The sequence below is a fragment of the Pholis gunnellus genome (genome assembly GCF_910591455.1).
Source record: "Pholis gunnellus genome assembly, chromosome: 13".
Classification (NCBI taxonomy): domain Eukaryota; kingdom Metazoa; phylum Chordata; class Actinopteri; order Perciformes; family Pholidae; genus Pholis; species Pholis gunnellus.
The window spans coordinates 23,852,772-23,876,517 of NC_136540.1; the positions used below are offsets into that span (position 1 = coordinate 23,852,772).

Below are 23,746 nucleotides of genomic sequence, written 5' to 3' on the forward strand. Positions count from 1 at the left end.
ACAATTTACATAACACAGGTTTAAATGAGGAGCATGCTGAAGATTCAGTCGCTTCATTTTTTTTCATTTTTGTACATGATCTAGAAAGACTTCACTTTTTTTCCCTGTACATGGTTAACAGCCAAAAAAAAGAAATCTCATTTAACAATCTTTTTGCAATACGCATCGACTAACCACTATGGCTCCGGTGGACATTTTTATGTTGGATTAAAAAACACTGCACAACATGATATCACAGAGTTTGAAGCGCACAACTAAACCTTCAGTGGACTACTAAAATAGATCTCTGCTCATTAGAAACAAACTGTCCATAGTTTAGACTTGCTTTTTTGTCTTTTGATTTTGTAGGTACAACAACTCAGGAAAGCACTTTAATACACTGTTTGACCAACAGAACCTATTTCCAAAACATGTACTTTACACTCCTTCAGTAGGGCGAATGTGCTGCCATGGTGGTAAATGTGCTGCATTCTCCCCAGAACAAGACTGGTCGTAACTGAGAGAAGGAAGAGGGGGGGAAAGAGTTGACATTTGTGCTGCTGTCTTTTTTACATTGAAAATCTTTCAAATGCAATTCCTCCTTCAACCGTTTTTTGGGGATTGTCAGTACAATTGATTATATTTGAGAGAGAATGCTTCTCAAGACATAACCTTTTTGTTTAATCCAAATTGCGACCTACAACATCTGCGTGGATCGGTTAATGCGTGGACCCAGTGTGTGTGTGAGAGTTGTGGAGAGAATACAGCCGTTTGTCCGTGAGAAGGCCAGCTTTCAGAAAGGGAGCCGAGACATTTGTTGCATAGTTGAACATGGGGTCTCTGGTACAATGCTAATCAGCTGCGTCAACCGAAAAAATAGCAAAAAGCACATTCTGAATCACTGCTGTAATACTCCTCTATTTACATGTGTTCAAAGTAAAGCTTTCAAAACATCCTTTTGCATATTTGTACCATGATTTTGAATCCATACAGAGTGAGCACAGCGACTGTACACATTATCTACACACTTTGCTGTCTGTCAGTGATAAAGTACCTGCACATTCCAAAACTGCTCACTCTCACCCCGCGTCACTTCGCCATACAGGAGACAGAATGCACACAAAAAGCTGGAGCAAACCGGAAGAAAAATCTTTGAAAAATCTTTTTTTTTTGTTCCATGATTATTGTCTCTTTGTAGTTTTATACAAAAACAATTCATTGTGAGGGCATTTCTCCGGCTCCCATAAGTTATTCACAGCTATCTTACAGTCTTGCTTTGCCCAAAGCTAAGTGCTTGGTGTGAGTTCAGTGTTGGTGAGGCACAGAGCTGCAGGGTCAGTCTGCCGAGGCTCAGCTCACCGTGCCTCGATGTCTTTGTGAGCCGGTCTGTCTCTGATATCTGTGGCCAGGGGAGTAGTCCGTCTGGGTGAGCCGGACCGGGCACCCAGCGTGGGGATGAGAGGGGGCGGGGCACTCAGAGAGGCGGTGGGCGGGGTTTTGTTCAGGATACCGTTCTGATGGGCGGTGGCTGCAGCTGCAGCAGCCGCCGCTGCAGCCGAGGGACTCACCCTGGAGTAGTGCATGCCTGGGAGTCCAGGGGCCATGAGGCCCTGGGCCGGGTGTGGCAGGTGTCCGTCAAGGGCAGGATGGTGCATTACGGGGTGGAGGCGCCCGTGCTCATAGTCCTCTCTGAGCATGTTGAGGCGCTCTCGCTCCTCCAGATGGGCACGCTCATGCTCCCTCCTCTGCTCCAGGACCAGAGGGTGGATGTGGTCACGATTAAAGTCGTGAGGCTCACGGTCCCTGTAGGAGCGCTCAGCCTCGTAGAGGCGCGGCGCTGCCAGCCGGTGCAGAGAGTCATTCCTTATCAACAGGTCCCTGGCCAAAGGGTCCCGTCTGTGAATGTCCAGGCCCCTGTAAGGGTCTCTCATTGGGTCCCAGTGGAAGGCAGGGTAAGGGAACCTGTCAGCTCCTGGGATGGGGCTGATACCCATGAAGGGCGCCACCATTCGAGTTCTCTCCAGCCCGCTGATGCTGTTGATGGGGTGAACGCCAGCCATGCTCATGGGCATAGGCATCGAGGAGGGAGGGTGGAGGTTCGGCGTGGAGGGTGCCTGTGTTGGGTGCTCACTTGCCCTCTCTGTGGCTCCATCCTGCTCTTCCTTCCGCTCCTCCTTCACCTTCACCTCGCTGTTCTTCTTCTGGTGCTCGTATGGCAGCTCTACCTTTTTCTCCTGGACCTCCCTGCTCAGCCCGCCGTTGGGACGTTCGAGGCTGGTCTGCCGGACGTAGGGCGACGGCGTCCCCCTGTTGGACATTTTGTCCTCTGACACTCGGCCGTCGTGGATGACAGGTGTGTCCTTGTCGCTGTGCTGGTTGTCTTTGAGCTTATGGTCATCTGTGCCGTTGTCTTTCCAGGAGTCTGAGTGCTCCCTCTCCCTGTCTTTGGCCTTCTCCTTGTCCCTCTGAGGCTCTCCAGAAGCAGGGGGCAGGTGGTTCCTGTGGTGCTCAGGAGGCCGGGTGTGGCCCAGGAGGCTGATGGGGTTGACAGGGACTGGAGACGGATGGCTCGATTGGCGCTTTTCTACAGAGTCCCTATAAGCATAAAGAAAGTCCCTCCATCAGTATCAGTAGCTTAACAGTAGCCATAGACTGATTATTCCATTATTTTCATAATTTAAATAATAAGCTAACATAACTGATCAAACTAAATCCAAATATGTACCTAAACTCCTTTTTATCTATGGATAGGTAACAGGACTTAGGTAACAGGACTTGAGTCACGTTTGGCAACACCCACCTGTCTTTGTCGTCTTTACTGACCAACGAGTCCCGTTTGTCAGAGTCTCGGTCCCTCTCGTGCGAGCTGGCTGAGGCGCTCCTCTCAGAGTCTCCGGGCTTCAGCCAGGGTGGCGGTGTGGGGAAGGAGGGCGGCGTACGGTGCAGGCGGTTCCACGGCTCCTGGTGGCCGCTGTTGAAGTGCTGCTGTGCGTTGGGGCCATCTTTATGGCCGAACACTGCGTTGGCCGCAGTTAGGGATTCAACACGTGGAAAAACACAGCAGGACGCAAGTTAAATGCGTATCTCGACAATTTGCACAGATGAATATCAATATTTAAATGATATTCTGCTGATGCTCTTATGTAGCATGAGCAACAATAACTCTAAAACTTGAATTACTAGATTGGAAACATTAATCAGCAACCATGAAAGGAGTATTCCAGCCATACTGATGTTGGGCAGAAAGTGACCGCATGGTAACCAACAGCATCATTCATGAGGTTAAAACTCACTTAGTGCTGGATTGCCCAGTCCCCCGAAGGCCGATGAACTGAGGGTTCCCAGTCCGCCAAACGACACAGGCCGACCAAAAGGTTCTGGAGGGAGACACCACATGTTACCATGAATCCAATTGCTATATCAATCATTTACCTATTTCACCTATTTCAGATCGAGACTGAGAAGAACTGGATTTAAAGGTACCTAAGTGAGGTGCTGGAGCAAGGAAGTTTCCAGGATGGTGGGGCGGATGACCGAAAGGACCTGCTGATGGGTGTGTGGGGCCTGAAGTAGGAGAGAGGCATCACAGAAACGTCAACCGCTGACTGAGTGAGGATTGTTTGTTAAACTACTTTTATACGTACATTTAGTAATATTGCAAAGTGCACTTATTTACCCTTTTTAAATCAACTTGAGCCTGGCAAAAATGTTTAGAAATGAGGCCGTTTAAATAACATAGTTTGTCCACTAGAGAGCACTAACAAGGTAGTCTTTCAACTGTAAAATGTCCAGCTCAGTACATTCTTTCAACATAAAAGAAAACACATCGAATCTAAATGACTGTTTCGGCTATGTAAAGAAAAAGAAGGGAATATCTGTCAATATATTAGTTAGTAGTTATCAGAGTTTTTAGCCATGCTAGCAGTGTGGTCTGAACCGACCCTGACTAATGTGGGGCCCCAGGAAAGATTTTAGCTGGTGCACCTCGCATTGCAGCCTGTTCCCCCACAAGTTAAGTTTAGCAGGTCACACAGGAAAGAGCAACTGTATTCCTCAAGATAAGGTACTTTCCCTGTTGAATTTAAGTTTATTTAATAAAGTTAAGTTAGGATCTTATTGTCATATACATTTACACATATACGAAATTTGACTTCTGCATTTAACCCATCCCTAGCTTATTGGGAGCAGCTGAGAAGCGCCCGGGGAGCAGTTAGGGGTTTAGTGTCTTGCTCACTTTGACACAGGACACAGGACATGTAGCAGCCAAGGATCGAACCTCCGACCGCCACGGCTTACTATCAATCTATCTTCTTACCCAGACACTGACACACACTCACCTGCGGCGGAGAAGAGCGTGGCGGGCCGTGCCAAGTCGTTGGGGTGATGGATGGCCCCGAAGAGGCTGGGGCCCGGAGGTCGACTCAGGAAGTCAGGCTTGAGGCCAAAGTCTAGCTTGTGAGGGTCGACCTGCATCTGCTGCTAGAAGAGGGTAGATCGACAGAGAGGAACACATGTAAAACCCCTTTATACAATAATTAAACAATTGATTCTACTGTAAGTCAACGACTAGATAGTTGTCTTAACCCAGGACACTTTTTGAGGTGGTTGCAGGTAAGGATGGGACGATATGAAAATGTCATGTCACGATTAGCCCGGCCAAAATAAATGCGATCAATAAACCTTTAAAACATACTGAAATCAATATATATATATATATATTTTTTTACTTTTTAATCTTTATCTTTTTTTAATGAAAAACAAAGCATCATAAATAAGGACTGGACACAGCTGACTTCACACTGTGTTAGCACAAAGCAGAGGAATCAGATGAGTCCTCACCTTCACTTTCTGTTGGTGGTGGTATATCTGCCAGGCGATGTGGACGTGCATGGCGCACCACTTCCCTGGTTTCTGGAGATACAAGAGAAAAACTCTTTAACCAGCAGGAAAACGAGGATATTACTGCTACTAATTTACAAAGTAAACGGTTGTAAATTGTGAGGTGAAGTGTGTCCAATTTATATATATATTCTGTTCTTAACTATCTTCACATCAGCCAATGTCTGTTCAAGGTAATTAGACCCACATTGAATGGATATAGTGCTACATTGTCAACTACCATTTATCCTCACACGTCATACAACCATCTTGAATGGTCAAAGACATGAACACAGCATAGCCTTCTGATAGAGCTATAGTCTGATAGTCAAGTGACCTGAAGATGACATACTGAGAGCTTAAATATGGTGCCTTTAATCACATATAGCTTAAAGATAGGATATGATGGTGATGGGCCACGTGACAGAGGAATATTAATTATAGCTGTGATTTGAATGCATGTTTATGTCCAAGCAAAGTCTATCAATAGCTTTTTCACATAGAGTCTGTTTTACAAAATGATATTTGTTGTGGTATAAACTAAAACACTCTGCCTCCATGTGAAGTGCTCATTTAATTAAAAACACTATCTTGCCATTAGCCAAAACCCGTTAAGGCATTATGGCTGTCATTGTGTGAGTGTGAGTGTGTGTGTGTGTGCAGGAGACTGAGACACTGCAGGGAGTGAGCACTCACCCTGAGAACGGGCCGGAATGGATCCGTTAGCTACAGGAGGCAATAAAAATAGGTTGAGTTATTTTGCTGTCAATCAGATCGCCTCTAATTAGTCTCAGTGTGTGGCTTTCATTATGAAGCAAATTAAAATGTTAAAATGTCCCTTTAAAATGAAGCCTTTCAGGAGTAATTAACACAGGGGTTCGTCTTGTGTGACCTTCTGCATACCAATGAATACAGACGAACGTCTGCGCTGTCTATAAACTAACCGCATATAAAGTCTTTACAATGACATCATTTGGTGTTAAAGCCTCCATCTGATGACTCAATGTCTTATGCAACATATACAGAAGATTCAAAGGTGACCTCTACACTGCGAGTGTTGTCTGTTAGTGTGTGTGTGTGTGTGTGTGTGTGCGCTCTTACCCTGGGGTCCTTCTGTAAGAATGTGTGTGGGACGCCTCCTGGTCTTGACACATCAAGTGGATTAGAGGTCTAGAGAGCACCAGACACAGATGGAAAACAAGAATCTCTGTAAATAACTGCTAGTTTCAGTTTGTGTGTGAGAGCGTGGGGGTGTGGGGTGTGGGGTGTGGGGGTGTCCCTGTGTGTCTTACCTTGGGCTGAAAGGCGCCCTGCAGCGAGCCGAAAGGCCCGGTCGGGGGGATGACGGGCGGAAGGCCAGACATGGCCGGTGGGTAGGCATGGAAGAGCTAAGGGAGAAAAGAGGAAGAGGAGGCGTGAGGATGGTTGGGTCTGTGAAGGAAATGCAGGACAACAGCCATGTAGGGCAGTGGAGATGGAACAGACATGTTTCAGTGACGGATGAACCTCAACATTCAATCCTTTTTCCAAGACTGCTTGGATGGGGAAAGTTGCAAATGATTGCCTACATGTTTCATAAACTGCTAGTTTATAAAATATTCCCGGCTCATTCTCGGTGGATTTAAATAAGGGGAAAACCACTACTTTGATGTGAAAACTCGAATGTTGTAATACAAGCAAAAACCCACGTAAACCAAACAAGTGCTCAAGGCTTCCATGAAGCTATCCTGTGGAGAAACAGATAGGTAATCATCGAGTCACTAACATTTTTCTTGTCAATCAAATGAACGTTTAGTGGCAGCGGAGAACGTTTTTCATGTCTCTGAACTTGCATCCCTTTCATCATGGATGGTGCAACAGAATTATTTAAACTTGGGTTGCCAGGATGAGTTCTTATTAGAAGCACTAGAGGAGATGCTTTTTAAATGCAACTTGTTTCTCCTTGTGCATTACGTTTTAAGATGTCAGTATGCTTTACAGAGAGGAAATGGCTTCAGGGTATTTGCTGCTATCATAACAACAGCGAGGAAATACTAAAATGAAGCACATACAAACAAAGTAACAACATTCTGCAACATCTATTTGACCCGGGGTTTATCTGAATACAAACGCGTGATTTTTCTGATATTAAAATCTTCCTCAAAGCTCAGGTTGAAGGGAAAGCAAATTTGTGCAGGCACAAACAGCAGGTGTCTGGAGGCTTTAGCAAACATGGTACAAGAGTGGGCGCCAATGTTTCCAATAAGTCCCCTTAAGTGAGTGATAATAGTGAGCAAGCCACTACTGTTAGCAGGCAAATACAAATGAAAAGTAGTAGCACAATAAATCTTCTGCTCCGAGATCTAAACATCCAGCACTCTTTCACTAAACACATTTGCCGGGGCTAAAGGGTGACATGGTACAGCTGGGATGCTTACAGTGTCCATCATGAAGTGGATGAGCAATTGCATAGAAACCACACACACACACACACACACACACACACACACACACACACACACACACACACACACACACACACACACACACACACACACACACACACACACACACACACACACACACACACACACACACACTGAAATGGGTAAGCAACACTGTGCGCAGTAGGGAAACTTACACTGTGTCTGTAGAAGGGGTCAACTTTTGTTGGGTATTTTTCAAACTGTAGGAGAAATGAAACAGAGCTAAGTACAAAGTTGCAGGGAAAACATGAGAACCTGTAACAGCATTGACCTCTTTCATTCATTTCAGGCCGATACAAAATGCATCACAGTGTCTTTTTTTAGGACTAAAAACATGCTTACAGATTGACATTATGATTTAAGATCTAAACTAAGATTCAAAGTTCTACAGATTTGACAAACAAGGCTGTTTTCTTCCTGCCCTTTTCCTAATCATCTGAAGACCTTTTTGTGGGTTCTGTGTCTCATTTTAGTGGTGCAGTGAAGGCTCAGGGCGAACATTTCCCCAGTCAAGACTAAACACTGCAGCCATAAAGAGCCTTTTTATGGCCTCATTAGCTGTCAGAGGCCTCGCCATGCTGCCTTTGAGGTATCATCAGAGCCAAGGGAACCCTCTATGGGCCAGACCGTTATGAATGTGTGTGTGTTTGTTTGAGTTTTAGGTCCAGCCACCCATTGCCTGTGGTCTCCCCCAACAAGCAGTGGGGCTCTTAATGCAAGACATTTGCCAGTAATGAAAACCCCCAAACGGGACCAAATGATGTCATTAAATTCAGAATGAATTAAGTGTATTGTGCTCTCAAAGCTGGCTCTGAAGTTAACATGCTTCGGGCGAGTTATTGCCAATTTAGAAAATAACGGCGACTCAAGTCTGGAGTCGGAGAGTATGCCAAAGAAAACACTAGAAAAGCTTTCTGGGAAAATAAAGGCATGATTATAGTGTGGACTGACACACATGGTCATCATTGGGAGCCACAGAAAGCCTCAGGCTTGCGTGCCGCTCACACACACACATGTCGAACTGTGTAAAATCTTCACTCTCAAAATCACAAGGTAAAAACTCCTCCACGCATGCAAAACTTTAAAAGAAAGACATGAAAACATTTTGACCCTCTCCACCCCCTCCAACCCAATACCGGTGTGTTCTACTTATCCTCACATTTCTGGCAGGGGTACGCACCATGGGCGGTGCTGGGGTGGGCATGATGGCGTGGGGGAAGGGCGTGAAGGTGTGCTGGTGGGTGTGCTGGTGGGTGTGTTGGTGCTGATGCTGGTGCTGGTGCTGGTGGAACTCTGTGCGCAGGTAGGGCGGAGGGCCCAGCGAGGCGCCACGGTCGGCGTTCTGGGAGGCCAGGAAACGGGTGTTGAGCTCCTGGCGCAGGAGTTCTTGCTCTGGAGGAGGGGGGAAAGAGAAGGGAGGATAAGGACTGGGTTTGGTAATGACGTCTACGCTACGCTGTAGTGAAAGTTAAGTTCTGAAAGACAATATCACTTGTTATTTATGTGTCTCTAATTTGTAAATTTAATTTCAGTGAAACTACATTATTCCTAATTCCCCCCTCAGAGACACATAGGAGGGCCCCGGACTCCAATGTGAGAGCTACGTATGTCTTAAAAAAGTAAGCCACGTCAAAGTTGTAAAAAAAGCAAACCAGGAAATGGCTGTGATTATCAGCATGTCATTTTAAATGTAAGCGAGGCCCGAGATGATTAGAAGTGTCTGACTGCTGGAACTGTCAAATGCTGTGATTTGATACACTGCAGGCCCTCTGAGACAACAACATCTGTTGTTCTAATAACCTCTGCACAGCCTGTGGAGAAGGAATGGATTTCAAGTAATCGCTGGCTTTTCTTCTAAATTCAACAAAACGTGTCTAGAGAGATTATATCTGCTCCAGGGTAACCTTATCCTTCCTATTCCACAGTGACTCACCACAATATTTTCTCTGCATTCATTTGAAGCTTTATTGGGCTGAGAGTGGGGGTGGAATTTTCTCTTCATAAAAATGTCATTAGTATCTTTTGAACTAAATCCAGCGCGCCCTGTTCCGTATTGACCAAATTGATTTTTTTCCGCACATGAACACCGCTCAAGGTGAAAATGGAAGTTCTTGGAACATTGCTAAAGGTGAGCCCCCCCTCCTCTTCCCACACTGACCCTGACATTTAGCTCGACGGCACTGCGTGGACGGGGGTCTGTAATCGCTTTTGCAATGTGGCCTGACCTGCTGGTGGATATTACTGGTGTGTAGAGAGTCGATCAATCACAGCATGACAGAAAGAGTGTGAGCTGTCCACACGGCTATAAACCGCTGGCATGAGTACATGTGGATCATCTTGGACTCGGTTGCTTGTTTCTTTAAATAATTACCAGGGTAACATTCTATGTGTCTATGCATCTCAAATGCTGCTGAAATGATTCCTCATGTATCTCGACCATCCAGGCAACCTGATGCAACGAAAATAAGAGTCCGCTTTATGTTGTTTTTTGTCAGCTGAATGTGAAGTCCTCTGCCACATCACATGGGGGCGATGTGGGGACGTTTGGAAGCAGCTTGTGTTATTTACCTGAGTAGGCACTCCCAGCAGCAGGATGTCCGGGTACTGGCAGGGTGCTAGACGTAAGTGGTGGTGGTGGAGGCAAGGCAGCTGGAGGAGCGAACATATTGGGGTGATGTGGGTGCGGCGAGGACTGCAAGGCAGGGGGGAAGCCGTGGGGGGTGCTCTGGTTAGCCGCCAAGGGCAGCGGGAAGGTGGAGGCTGCTGCTGCTGCCGCCGCAGGAGGAGGAGGCGGGTGGTGGGGGAGGTGCAAAGAGGGAGCAGGGGGCCCGTGGGGCTTGGTGCCTGGGGTGCTGCTCCTGCTGCTGCTGTAAAGAGAGAGATAAAAATAAAAGAGAAAGATGGAGAAGGGAGCCAGGTTAAGCCAGGCATGATCAGTCAAAATTAACACTTGTTCCTCCGCATCCCCTCATCTCCATCTGCTCCGACGCTCAATTCCCAGCACAGTGTTTTCACACGTCAACTGTCCCCCATTTACAAACGCCTCCCTGCCTTTCCCTTGCGCTTCACAGAATCCAGGGCAAACATGATCCGCGAAAACACCACATTCACAACACCCTCGGATGCAAATAAACCACCGCTGGCAAGCATAACAGAACGTGCATCTGTCTTTGAACAGCTTCTGTTAAGGCACTTCCTCCAGAGCCAGGTAGGGAACATGTGCATCGGAAATGGGATGAGAGTGAGAGGGCGTATATGCATGTGTAAGCAAACAGTCTTTTGTAGTGTGTGTGGGTTTTCCCCGGGGGCAGTCACAGTGCCTGCATCTCCACAGCTCCGCGCGCCAAGCCTAAAAGCTCCTTTGCAGCGCCCGCGCTCCGCTGTGGGCCCCGGCCGTGATTATTCACAGCGGGTGCCAGGCCCTGTTGGCGCACTGGCAGACTGGCAGGGCTGGCGCAGGGAGAGGGAGGCAAAGCCAAGTCCTGAGAGCCTGCGAGGCAGAGCTGTTGTTGGGACTGAGTGGATTCTGAAGGAGCTATCCTGGAGTCTTCAATTAATGGAGAGAGCTTCATAGGGCTCAGTGCCTCTCAACAGACAGACAACAGACTAGCTCTACTGTTGTTTTTTTAAATAATATGAATAATAACTGTGATCATGCTGTATTTTGAACATACAAAGCGGAATAACGCTGAGGATGCTTTAAAACTTCCAGCAATCTGAAGTATTAAATATTTTTCCATGACGAATATCACCACTCTGAGCCCATTTCCTTCCGGCTCTCAAGCACGACAATAAAATTCAAGGTTGAACTAAGCTACTGCACATACAGCCAGTATAATTGGGGGGTTTCGGGCCTGGAATCTATACAGAGCCCCAGTGACAATGTGGGTGGCTAATAAATCACAGGCACTCAGGGTGCAGTATGGCCCTTTTATTCCGTTGTTAATAATCAGTGCTACTGTTTGGCTCAGGGAACTTCAAGCTCTCCCTGATAGCAATTTACATACTGATCGGGCATCATGCGTACTTCCAGCTCAAGAGATATTCTAGTATTTTCAAGTGTGTGTGAATATGGAGGTTTCGCCTGCACCGCGCTGCACACAATTTTCTGCATCAGAGCGCATGAGGACATGAGAGACGTGAGTGTTTTTTATAACAAAGTGATGTGTGAGGTTGTCTGTTATTAGCCTTACCTGTGACCGTTGAGGCTGTGGCCGTTGTAGGCAGAAAGGGGCCGGGGGTGGCAGCGTGATGGGGGCCGGTGGGGCCCGGCCTGGCTGGGGTGCTGCTGGTGAGGGTGATGGGTGGGGTGGGCAGGCGACGGCGGGTGTGGGTGAAGGATGGGCGTCGGTGGGGGCCGGGGGTGGGACAGCAGTTCGGGCTGGTGCTGTGGCCGGGGAGGGGGAGGCGGCGAGGGCTCTTGGCACTGAGCGAGAGGCAGGGCTGCGGGCGTCTGAGGCCTGGGGAGAGCCTCTGAGCGTGGGGGCAGTTTTGTGGAGGCCGGAACCTGGGTAGGGCCGCTTGTCTGGGTCCGTTTAGGGGTAAGGGGCCGGGGGACGGACGGCTGGGGCAGGGGGAGGGCTTGGGGGGGCAGAGGCTGACTGGGGGTGCTGGATGCAGGGGGTTGGGGGTCCCTGCAGGTCTCCTGGCTCCTCTCCTGACTGCGCTCTAGGCCTGACACCTGGAGGAGGCCTGGCCCGTGAGGCTCCTGGCTGCCATTGGTGGAGAGCACATGGATGCCAAAATCTGGAACTGTGTAAAACAGAAAGAGAAAAAACATCTTTAGTTTCAAAGCTGGTGGTCCATTCCAACATGCAATTTTACTGGATTAGAAGCTGCTAACACCCAATCAATATCGTGGCTTACAGTGAACATACACCAAGCAGAGATGCTCAGCTCTGTGAGCATGACCTCCTTTCATGCAGAAACACTGCATTCATTTCTAGCTCTCACAAAGGTTGTGTGTGTGTGTGTGTGTGTGTGTGAGATGCAGGCCTTTGGTAGACCTTGGTTGTTCTAACCACCATCTCCACTGCCGTGCTTAGTGTGTGTGTGTGCTTTGAGCTGACAAACTGACACACATCTTTTGCTACTCCTCCTACCGACACACCCTTCTGGGGTTTGCAGCTGCGCCAGCACAAGCACCAATTCCTGAGCCCTTTCATGCAGCCTTTAACACCGTCCCTGGGGACAAACTACACAGCTGAAATGTGTTTTTCTTGTTCAGGCTGAATCAGTTTATATCGTACATAAAACAACGTCCCCTTCATTTCAAGGTTCTAGCTTTTTTTTTTTCCTCTCCTCTTTTCCCCCCCTGTAGGAAAGAACTTCCATTTGCCGGACAAAATAAATGTATTCTGGTCCGATTTGTTCATGAGGCATTTCAGCATGTACCTCCCACTGACTGGCGCAGCTGAGATCTATTGTGTACAGAAACTAACTGTGGCTGACTATTTGCATAGTAGCAGATACTTCAAAACGGTCTTTCTTCTCTTTCATTTCTCCCAAGGTCAAGAAGTCCCTTTATCCAAATAAAAACCACGCAGTAATTCTTAAATAACAATTATCTTTTGAAACACTGGTGTTTTTCCTTTACCAAATGCAAACAGGCTTCAGAGTGATGACTGCTATATTAGAACAGGAGCATGAAGGATGGGTGTGCATTTAGCTTTCTGTCTGACAAGGTGAGGATTCATTTGATGGACTTTCAGTAATTGCCAAAAACAGCAATTATCTGCCATTAGAAGCCCTGTTGGGCTCCATTAAGAACAAAGTGTGAATTAATACGGAGAATGAATAATAACGGCTGTATAATGTTGAAGTCACACAGAACAATAGCTAATAAGCTCCGTCCAGGGTGTTTCTCAGCAGGGACCTCCTCCTACAGAACAAAGTGCTCAGAGATCAGCAGTCAGCATGGCTGCTCCAGAGGAAAAGAGGCTCATGGGGGATGACAGTGCATACATAAACTGTAATTAACTCTCCCAAAGCCTCAGGGGGGTTTAGGGGCAGGAGCGAAGCCGCCACCCCCCCCCCCCTCTCTCAGGGAAGCCAGCTAAATCCTTTACCTGCCAAAGAGGTGTAGATGGGACCCAGTTCTCCTGGGCTGCACTCAAGAGCTGCAGCCTGTCACAGCGGGCTGCCATCTCCCTGACACACTATTCCCTCCAGACCAACCCCACCGGGAGCAGGCTGAGCTAACAGAGCCCTGCCAGAACCTTCCTCCATTAGCATTACAATGCAAAGCGAGGTATTAGCAATCCCCTGGTGCATGTGATATCGCAGTTAAGGGTCAGAGGAGGTAATTCCTGGTGCAAAATCACAATCAATATCTACAATAACAGCTATTGAGCCCGGCTCTGTGTGGGAGTGCTTACAGGGACATCTGCCAGCCTGTCGGGAGACAAAAGACACACTCTGCCAGGTTGAAGTGTTTTTGTAATAGGCTCTGTTCGTCGACTTTGGACAAGCACAAATAAGAGAAGTCCCCTCATAATGCAGAGAGGTGTCAGTTTTCAAAGCTAACTAATCCTTACGGAGAAGCCATATCTCTTCTTTGGCAGTCTGCACACAAAACGCATCCCTGAACAGGAAAGCCCAGCAGACCTTAAATCCATCCCCCTCACCCATGTCAATCTTCTCCACTTACAAACGCTATTACCGGTCAAGAGAGACTGCTGCTCGCAAACAACTTCACCGCAGCAGACGGGGAGAGGGGAAATTCCCACTTCTCAAGTCTCCCGCTGCACCTCTCAGTCCCCGAGGTCCACGGCATGTTTTGAGAATGTGCTAACACGCTAAAAAAAAAAGGGGGGTGTCTATTCTGGTCCTAATGAAGACTCCAGGGCCGGGCGGAGCCGGGAAGGAGAGAAGAAGAGTGTATACACTAGCTTCCCTCCCGTGAGGGTTCATTTGTCAGTCTTCTTCATCCCTGGAAACAAATAAGCGCAATTCCCGCTTGGGTTACTCAGAATGCAGAGCCCTGCTGTTTCTCAACGTTTCAGTAGTCGTGCGGCTTTTAACTAGCGCGCGCTCCGCGGTGGAGCATTGCAGCGGAGAATGAGGCTCTCCCCGGCTGGTCGGATTTAAGAGGTGAAAGGGGTACAGGAGGGCTTTGTGAGGGTCAGCTGTGTGTGTGTGTGTGTGTGCACAGGAAAGCCATTCATTAAGGCTGGATGTCAGGGGACCCAGCGAGGGGCTTAGGGGGATAACTCATTATCCCGAGCTGAGCCACCTCCTTCTGTTCACACACACAAACAGCACCACTCCTGATTTGTATCTCACTATGTGGTTAAAGCTACACTGCAGCATGTAATCATCAGATTGGCTACAACTCTGATCTGGTATAATGTGATAACATGAAAATACCAGTAGCAATAACACAGTATGAGGACTGCGGATGACAAAATGTCAGCAAGAACCGCCACAAGACATGAGACAAGTTCACTGTCTGCAGGCCGTGTGCGGTCTTTCATCTCACCTTTGTCGTTACTGTCCCTGCAGTGGACCACAGCTCATTAGCGGCATGCAGCTGTATTTACTGTTTGCATTTTTTAATGTGCTGCTAATCTCACGTTGAGCCTGCAGGGTTAATAAGGCCTGTGTATTGGTTGGTTAACGGTCCTTCATCAGCAAGGTATTTGGATTGGTACAACCGTGCTCGAGACAAATGGCTCAAATCTTTGCTCTGCCTTAAGATCCACAGAGGGAGTGAGAGGAGGCCCGGCAACGTGAGACGCAGAACATTAGGAAGGTTAATATGCTGTTAGGCCATTACTGCAGAACATAAGGGTCAGCTGTGCATACTACAGCATACTATATTTCATTCTTCCTTGGATACAACCTGGCCCCATATTAATGATTAACAAACAAGAGCCAACAACATCATCTTTTAAAAAGCGTGACTAGCAGGCCGGCACCTTCCCTTTTAAAAAATACATTAGCGTCCAACTCGTGCCAAAACCACTTTGCTAATCTCTCTCTCGCGTGTGTGTGGGTGGATACGACAGCCTACACCCGGGCCTGGAGACAGCCTGACAAATTGATGGCTGTTGAGACCTCTGCGTCATCCCAAGCCTCCGCTCCTTGCCGTCACCCCTTCCATCTCATCTTCCTCGAAATAGCAGCTCGACGGTATTCTAAACCCCTCACACTCGTTTAAGGGATTTCATCCGGGCAGGGGTCGCATAGCTTCAATCACACAAAACCAACAACCTAACACACAGCAAGAGCCGCGAGACTGACAGCTGAGCTGAGGCCGCTGTGTGCGCTGAGCAGAGGCCACATGCAGAGAGGGCTGAGCCCTGAGATGCTCGAGCCTCCGAGGCGAGGCCGCTGTCTGGCCAAACTACCAGAAAACAGCACTAATCAAAGCCAGATATGCTGAGAAATGATGGTTTGCCTCGAGATAAGGCCAATTTAAGGTTTGGTATGTACCAACACATTAGTGCCTGTGACCTTAGTGTTATTGAACTAAAGAGACAACTGTAACAGATAATGCCCAGAACAAGTTATTTTCATGTGCTGACGTCTCTATTCACAACTAGACGGCCATAAATAGAAGGCAGGCCAGAGTTGCTGTGCTGGAGGCAGCAACAGCTGTGCAGTTGCTGAGAGCATCCAGGAACCAGGTGCTAACAGGGAGGGAGGAGCAGGTCTGGAGGGAGGGCAGCCTGCTCTGCATCATGGCCTCAGGGGCACGCACCTATGATGCAACGGCAGGTAACCTGTGGGTGCTGACTGCAGGTCTGTCCTGTGTCAGTGTCATGCTGCAACACTAGCTGTTACTACTATCATCTGGTGGGAAGGGAGACGGCCACACGGGGTGAGCAACAAGACGTAGAGTGTGTTGTGAGGCTGTGCTTATTCTCAGCGGTGCTTTTTTCGAAATGCTAAACGTCAGCATGCTAACATGCTGACGTTTAGGGGGGGGGGGGGGGGGGGGGGGGGGTAATCGAATTCATGAGGATGCTTCAAATAGGTATCATGAATGTGTGTACCAAATTCCATGGTAATCCATCCTGCAGTTTTTAAGATATTTCTATCTAGAACAAAGTGACGGACCGACTGACCAACATTGCCATTCGAGCAGTTATGTTTTTATATTGTAGCTAAAAAGGACTATGTATATCGTGTTGAATGTGTGGGTGGGGGATTTGACTAAATAATCTACTTTGACTCGCAATCCAAAAAGCTGTACCTTTGCACTTAGCTCAGTGTGAATGGGGAAGAGAATGTAGCCTGAAGGCACTGTAAAAGTCTTTCTAAGGAGAAGCGCTGACAACTCCAAAACCCAGAGCTGTCTGTCACAACTGACAGGGAGCTTCCAAGTTGCACTTATTCACTGTCGCCCCTGCAACTCTTTTTCTCCATCTCCATCTGGTATGCTCTATCCCCGCTCCCTGTTGTGCAGCAGTAAGCAGAATCATGCCCAGACCTCTCACAGATCACATCGCTCTTCCAGCGGCAACAGTTTTACCACACTCCAGCCGACACAATGCATTTGCAGAAAAATGCACCAAGACGCCGGTGAATCACAACAAACTGATTCATTTGGTCCGGGGACATTCTTTTTAAAACCGTGTGGGCCGGTGAAGCTGGATTCTGAGCAGGTAAACAATGGGGAGGCTGTTGGGAGGAGGAGAAGTTTTCTTTCCGCTCACATCCCCACCCTGCTTCTCCTCAGAAAACAGAAAAACAAACACAGGGAGACAGACTGTTTGCTCAAGTTGAATCAATTAAAGTGCACGCTGTGCGCTGAACAAGGATTTGTAGCCCTCATTGAAATTCCATCTTGCATTGGTATATCTCAGTAAACATTAATTACGATCAGGATCTCCCTCTGCGCTGGGCTTTCAGAAGCTTGTGGAATAAAATCTCCCTCAAAAATATTCACTGTCCCCAGTTATGCAGAATGTTTTTAAAGACAATTTGCCTCAGGGCTCAGTCTGGAAACCATTTAGTCCCCGAGAAAAAAAAAAAAAAAAGAGAAGGAAAATACCGCAAACTCGGTCCTCTTCGATCCAGATTTTTTCTGACAACAAAATTAGAGTTGTAATTGAGCAGCAAGTGTTGACAGTGGTCTGACCTCAGGAGTGGTTTAGACAGCATATGTTCCCCAAAGAGCTCCTCGGTGAGGGACCAGGCTGTTTATTTGTTCTCAATGGAGCCTGCAGTCGCCTTAATAATGGCAGACATCTTTAACAGATCTTCCGCCCACACAGAAGAGAACAATAAACAGCAGGCCGCTCGCTCACACGCGCTCATAAAAGAACCACTGAGCCAATATACAACACACTGTCCTTCCTTTTTTTCAGGACATGTGTTTGTGTCTTTACAGTAACTTTCCAGATTATTAGGTATAACTACAGGCAGTACTAAGGCAGTCCAATACAATAGCCCTCTGAAGGAAAGCTACCCGTGATTGAACCTGCAGTGCCCACACGCTCGGTCGTCTGCGTTTCTCTTCCTTCTCTGGGAAATCAGTGGTACACCCTGGAGTTCACATTAGTGGATGACATCTGATCCCAACTCCCACATCTGTGGGATTGGAAGGTGCTTTGAGATCCCAGATGTTCTAATATTCTTCTCCGTTGCCCAAAGTGGAGACAGTCCGTCTGCAGAAGCTTTACACGACTGTCAGTTTGGAGTCTTGCTGAGGAAATGGTTGATTCCTATTTTGCCTGCCTTGCTAAAAAGCTACACGCAAACGTTACAAATGTAATGTTTATGAGTGGACGATCTGAGACTTTGGTCCGATATCAGTTCACGGAGAAGTTAAAACCTTGTGTCGGTAACCTCAGCCGAGGAAGCTTTCTCCCTGATCTCATAGCCAAAGCCTCCAGAGAATCTCCAGTCTATTAGCTCCTTATCCCTCCCTTCTTCAGGCCTGAAGACTTTAACAGCATTAGCTGCTCTAAGAGCAGTAACACCACACTCTGTGATACCCTCCCGTGTCTCCCGAGTGTCAGAGCACCTCACAGCAGTGAGTTCACAGCTCACAGGCATGCGTGTTGGACATGCCTCAGATGGGAGCTCAGGGCGCTGGGGCCTGACAATGATGGACGCTCCCTTGCTAGCCCTCCCAGCCTCTCCGTCATGTCAGCAGCTCTCTAAAGCTAGAGCCCAGAGGGGTGTTGGGTTACACAGTCTGGACATCGTGCCGTGTGGAGGGTCTTGGACTGGAGCTGTTTTATTCGTGCTAGACTCCCGGGGGTGGCCGGGGAGGGGGAATGGGAAGCCAAACAGAAATAAAGATGGGGTTGGGGGTTAGGTGAGCGGGCCAACTATTCTGGCTGCGAGAGCGTGACATGTGTAGTCTTTCGGTGAGAACACCACAGCGCACTGATATACCCTCACAGTAACACAAGCCGCTGCTTTAACAAGCGGTGATTGAGCAAAAGGCCAAAAGCAGGCAGGAGGCGGGGGGAGAGAGCCGTTAAGCCGCCCGTTTTAACATCTATATTTCATGCCGTCTCATTTGGTTTATGAATTTTGCATTACAAGCTGGAAAGTCAAAGCAAGTGCGTACGTAAATATAAATAGTGCGTGTATATGCTGTGATGTCATGGTTTGCGCGGTAAACCCCTGACTCCTGTCCTGAGATGTGACGGTGATCCTCTGTGAAATTGTAGCAATCGGGGGGTAATTGGGCTGAGTAAGCCACTGAAAGTTCTGAGCTCTTCTGACAGATGCAACGCCATAGAGGAGCGGCTGCCAGACCGCTGGGAACAAGCACTCACACATGTTATGTTGACAGTACAGCACAGAGCGCTACCTACCTTCGCTAGTATCCATCCGAGCTCCATTCATACTCTGGTAGAGCCAGTGTGCACTGTCTCCTCTCTCGTCACAATGAAGCCATTTACTAACGGGGAGCTGCAGCGACAACGCTCTTCCACCCACGGAGGCTCTGATTACAGCTGCTCCTGTATTGGCTCTTAACTGGTTCGCTCTCACCCCACCAGCATGTGGAAAATCTGCTGCCTTAGACAGCTCCTGACGCCTAAATGCATGAACACCTTCCCCCTAAAACCACCCCCCCACCTCTCCCAAAAAAACCACCATCACCATCTTGTGGGTGATGGTGGGATGTGTCGGTGGGATCAGTGGCAGCAGGGTGTCCCGTTTCCAGCTCGCCTTTGGAGAACAAATCTTTATATATCCCTGAGGGTGTGAGGTCAGGCTGGAGGGAACGTAACGGGAGAAGAGCTGGGTCAGGGCCTCGATGACGGGCATGCTGGCACAGGTGAACCGCCAGAAGGGGTGGGCGGAAAGCCGGCCAAGGGGCCAGACTTCTCCTGCCAGGGCAGCCCTCAGGGGGACCCTCGCTGCCCGCAGCTGACAGATCCTTTGCGGGTTTGGCTGTCATGCCCAGGCTCACTGAGGCTTTGAAATAACAGCAGCGTGTAATGAGGGTCCATCCAGTGCACAGCAATTGGTCAACGCACACCATCACAGTGGTATAAAACTACACCGAGAGACAAAGGCAGCTGTGGAGCGAGCCAGGCCATCTGACCTCAAACATGTCACATGTATGTAAGCCAGCTGATAGGGCTTCTCACAGGGCCCGATGTCTCCGCTAGTGACGAGTGAGAAACGGTAGGTGTTCCTTCTTTGTGTGCATGTTGTTCCCCAGAGAGACTCGCAGAAGTGTCATGGATGACCGGGGAAGTGAGACGCTTGCTGACATGTGTACGGCACTGTGAGCCTCTCAGCAGCCGCTGCACTCTGTCAGCCCTTTGACCGGTCAACACGCATTTAACCAGAACCATGGATCATATACACAGAGTGATTGTTCTCCCTCTCTTCTAAATCACACTGAAGCATCCAAATCATTTAAAAACATTTCTGACGAACAAACCCTCAACATAAAACAATTACATCAATTGTTTACAGCCACGTTTCTTAGCCTGCAGTCTCCTTTTTACTGCCTTCGTAGGCACCGTGCAATATTTCTTGGCTTGTCACAGTCATTCTACGTCGAGCAGTGGAGTGGCATGAAACCGGCAGCAATGGAGGCCCACTCATAAAAACATTGCAGTGATACAAAACTCACCAGGGTACCGTTAGGAGGTAATAAACATGAAACAAACAGTGTGGAGAGTGCACACATCTAAAAAACGGACAGGTGCTCGGTCAGAAACGCTGAGGCATTGTGACATGACAATGATCTCTGATCTGAAGGTTGCTTTGTTACATTTTATTTCTTGCAAAGTGCAGACTTGCGCAAACAGCAAAACAACTATTCTTTGACGTTATTTATGAACTTAAATCCCTCATCCCTATTTTACGTGCAGACATTTACAGCTGAGAGGCAGTGCGGACCACAACTCAAAAGCATAAACCGCCATTGACGCCCATTTGTCAATAAAAACGCTGAGCACGCAACTTTGCCATTGCAAAGCTCAGCTGCTGATATGCATTCCTGCTCAGGGCTGGAGAATAGAACTGTGTCTAATTTGTGTGTTGAACTGCACCAAGGTGACGAGCCAATCTCTGGCTATCCTTCAAGAAAACAGGCGACGGGTTAAATGACTTGACTTGAGGTTGGTATGTGATAGGCATTCTAAGATGTGCTGTTATGATCCCACATTGACTTGCGCTCCTGGTACAAGTACAATGTGCAGGCACCTTTTCACTGTGTCTGAAGAATGTTGAATAAACTAACGTGTCAAATCACTAACCCAGAGCAAAGATAAGTCAGAAAACAACAACCAGAATGTCAGAATACTGAAAGTATTTCAAATCACACTGGCTGGCACTGCCACATGTGTTTCCTGTCAGTCACTGAGGCAGCTCAGAGGAACAATAGAGAATCACCTGTTGGGCCAACAAAACTTCAAACACAGACATGCTTCAATCTCAGTTACAGCCACATGGTCATAAAAACCCAAACCCGCTCATAAACACCTCGTCGCGCTCTTTTTCTCTCTCACTCTCTTAAACACACACACACACACACACACACACACACACACACACACACACACACACACACACACACACACACACACAGAAACTCTACCAGTCAACAGGTTCAATGCCACTCTGGTTGAGGTGCATGCACTGTAGCTCGACTGTATGTCCGCTGCCTAGATCGCTTCAGTGTTGGCCTGTCCTCCATGAAGCCCTGTCAGCCTGTCAGCTAAGCGGACTGTACCAAACCAGCCAACAGGTGGGGTCTGTTAATTGTACAGCTGGCTCCTCTGAGGTGACACACAACCGTGTCTCTATCCCTCTTTTCTTTTGAGACTCTCCAATTTCATCAAGGGGTGTTGATGCTCTGCTCACCAATTGTGGCAAGTGTAGAAAAAGCCCTTTTTTCGTTCCCTCTTGCTGCTGCTCTCCCCCCCCCGTCCCTCTTTCAGCCAGGAGGCATGAGGTATGAGAGTAACTGGCTCGCAGCAATAAGGAGAGTGACAGCCCGAGCTGACACACTGACACCACCGTGATTTCACCAGGGAGAGAGGCATTGAGAGCTGGAAAGAGAAATCTGTCCCCAGAGAGTCATCAGTCTGGGCCTCTTTCACTCTCCTTCAAATGGGGCCGACTGGTCTTACACACATACACACCGGCTGCTCGCACGGATCAGATTCAATGCAGCCTGCACCGAGTGTTAAAACGGTAGAAGGAAAAGTCATTCCAGAGAAGGCAATGAATGCATGGATCAAATGTCTGAAAATCTGGTGAAGTATCAATTTGCATGTCGCCCTTTTTTTGCTTCTTAAATCTTCACCGGCATTACAGAAGCCTCCGATGCGTCTACGTGCGTGTGTGTGCGTACGTGTCAAGTGCCGTCTCATTACCCCCGCGCTCAGGTTTCACTGCAGTCGGATTAGCGGGACACCCGCGGCAGAAACAACGCTGTTAATGGCCGCCTCTCCTCTCCTCTCTACTCCACTCTTACTTTCATCCCTCCTTCCCTCCAGCCTGGAAATGCTGTGTGGTCTGTTGATGTGGTGGTAAACATACCCATCGCTCACAAAAGGGGAAGCAGGGAGATGTAACCAGGCCTAATTTCTCACCCTCCTCTCTCTGCTCGCAGCCCTCATTTTCAGGAAACCTCAGTGCAGCCACATCAACATGCTTTTCAAAATAACACCACAAATTAGCTGAGAGCTGTTGGCAAGCTTCAGGGCGATGAGCTATGGCTGTGGGACTGCGATGCTTGGCGAGGGAGGGTTAGTGTAGGGGAGGCTGGTTGGGATCTGAGCTGTTTATTTGAACTGCTCTGTCGTCCAAACAGTCAGCTGCCTCTCTGCTCCCTCGTCAAGCCTCCGGGCTTAAGCTAGGATTGTGTTGTCGGCGGGGAGAGAACAACTTGATATCCCCCCTTGGACAGCAGCCGCCCTGAGCTTGGGTTACTTTAGGCGAACAATGCGGTCTCTGTCCACGGCCTCTTACTCGGCGAAGACATGAGCTCAGACAGGCTCGCTAGTGTCAGGCATGGCCAGGGGATTCATACATCACAACACCACACAGTGGGGTTTAGGGGAAAAGCTTCCAAACAGGGCTTCCCAGCTTTGCCTCTAAATGGCCCTGCAGAGCCCCCGTCTCAGGATGCTAAGAGCTAAACCAGACGTGCAGCCCAAAACCGGCGCAACGGCCCGTTTGCTCTTGGCTTGAAAGGCCTGAAAAAGCAATCCCTTTTGGGATTTTGGTTTTTGTACAACAGTGTTTACAGTAAAAGCTGACGCGTGGAATAAAGCGGGGATGCTGGAACCCCGACATCAAACCGCCCCCTCCAGGAGCAGCTTAATCCATAACAGATGGTGACAGTCCGATGGACATTGATGGGTTTGGGCAGGCTTCAAAGAACAGCGGCCAAAGGCCAGAGATGATGAACCAAAATGGAACATTGTGTTACACTTTTTAAATATCAAATGCACATGCTTTCAAATTTCCTTTCCAGGACTCAAATAAAGCTTTACAAACACACGCGCGCAATAGCCACAACGTCTCTCCACCCACTCTACTCCGTAGTCACAGTAGGTCTTCTTGACAGCAGACATTTTGACTTGCACAGCTGTGCTACTAATAACACTAATGATGGCTCAGCGCTATTCAAGTGTTCCAGTGACACACCTGAAACCAAAGCAATCTAATTGGAATCCAGCCATTTCAATATCTACACCTGATGTTTTTCCTACTGTGACGAGTCAAAATATCCTCCGTTAAAAAAGGCCCATCTCCTTTGAGGTCACGCACAACACCAGGGGGCGATGTTGCACTGAAGGTCTGACTGCCCCGTTACAACTTCCCAGCTCTCCTGGTAGCAGTCAGTAGCCTGTGGAAATGGGCTGAGACAAATGAAAGCCAGGCAATGTGTGTGCAGAGTAGGAACACATGCAAGGGATCTGAAAACTGCTGCTAACAAACCGGGATCCTGCTCTATAGTCCTCTCTAATCTGCCCTGCAGCTCA

At 48.2% G+C, this 23,746-nt stretch overlaps 1 protein-coding gene across 1 annotated transcript in view; it reads right to left on the reverse strand.

Moving 5' to 3' along the window:
- The window catches only part of auts2a (activator of transcription and developmental regulator AUTS2 a), a gene marked incomplete at its 5' end in the record, with an annotated part of 289,507 nt that continues 265,761 nt past the window's right edge, over positions 1 to 23,746 (reverse strand). Inside the window, 13 exons of the mRNA XM_079172246.1 lie at positions 1 to 2,574; positions 2,780 to 3,020; positions 3,273 to 3,356; positions 3,463 to 3,543; positions 4,317 to 4,458; positions 4,819 to 4,890; positions 5,554 to 5,583; positions 5,959 to 6,027; positions 6,150 to 6,245; positions 7,478 to 7,522; positions 8,482 to 8,714; positions 9,891 to 10,189; positions 11,516 to 12,074. Of these exons, the coding sequence (XP_079028372.1) occupies positions 1,335 to 2,574; positions 2,780 to 3,020; positions 3,273 to 3,356; positions 3,463 to 3,543; positions 4,317 to 4,458; positions 4,819 to 4,890; positions 5,554 to 5,583; positions 5,959 to 6,027; positions 6,150 to 6,245; positions 7,478 to 7,522; positions 8,482 to 8,714; positions 9,891 to 10,189; positions 11,516 to 12,074 (3,191 nt within the window). The 3' untranslated portion in view covers positions 1 to 1,334. The remainder of the gene's footprint in view (positions 2,575 to 2,779; positions 3,021 to 3,272; positions 3,357 to 3,462; positions 3,544 to 4,316; positions 4,459 to 4,818; positions 4,891 to 5,553; positions 5,584 to 5,958; positions 6,028 to 6,149; positions 6,246 to 7,477; positions 7,523 to 8,481; positions 8,715 to 9,890; positions 10,190 to 11,515; positions 12,075 to 23,746) is intronic.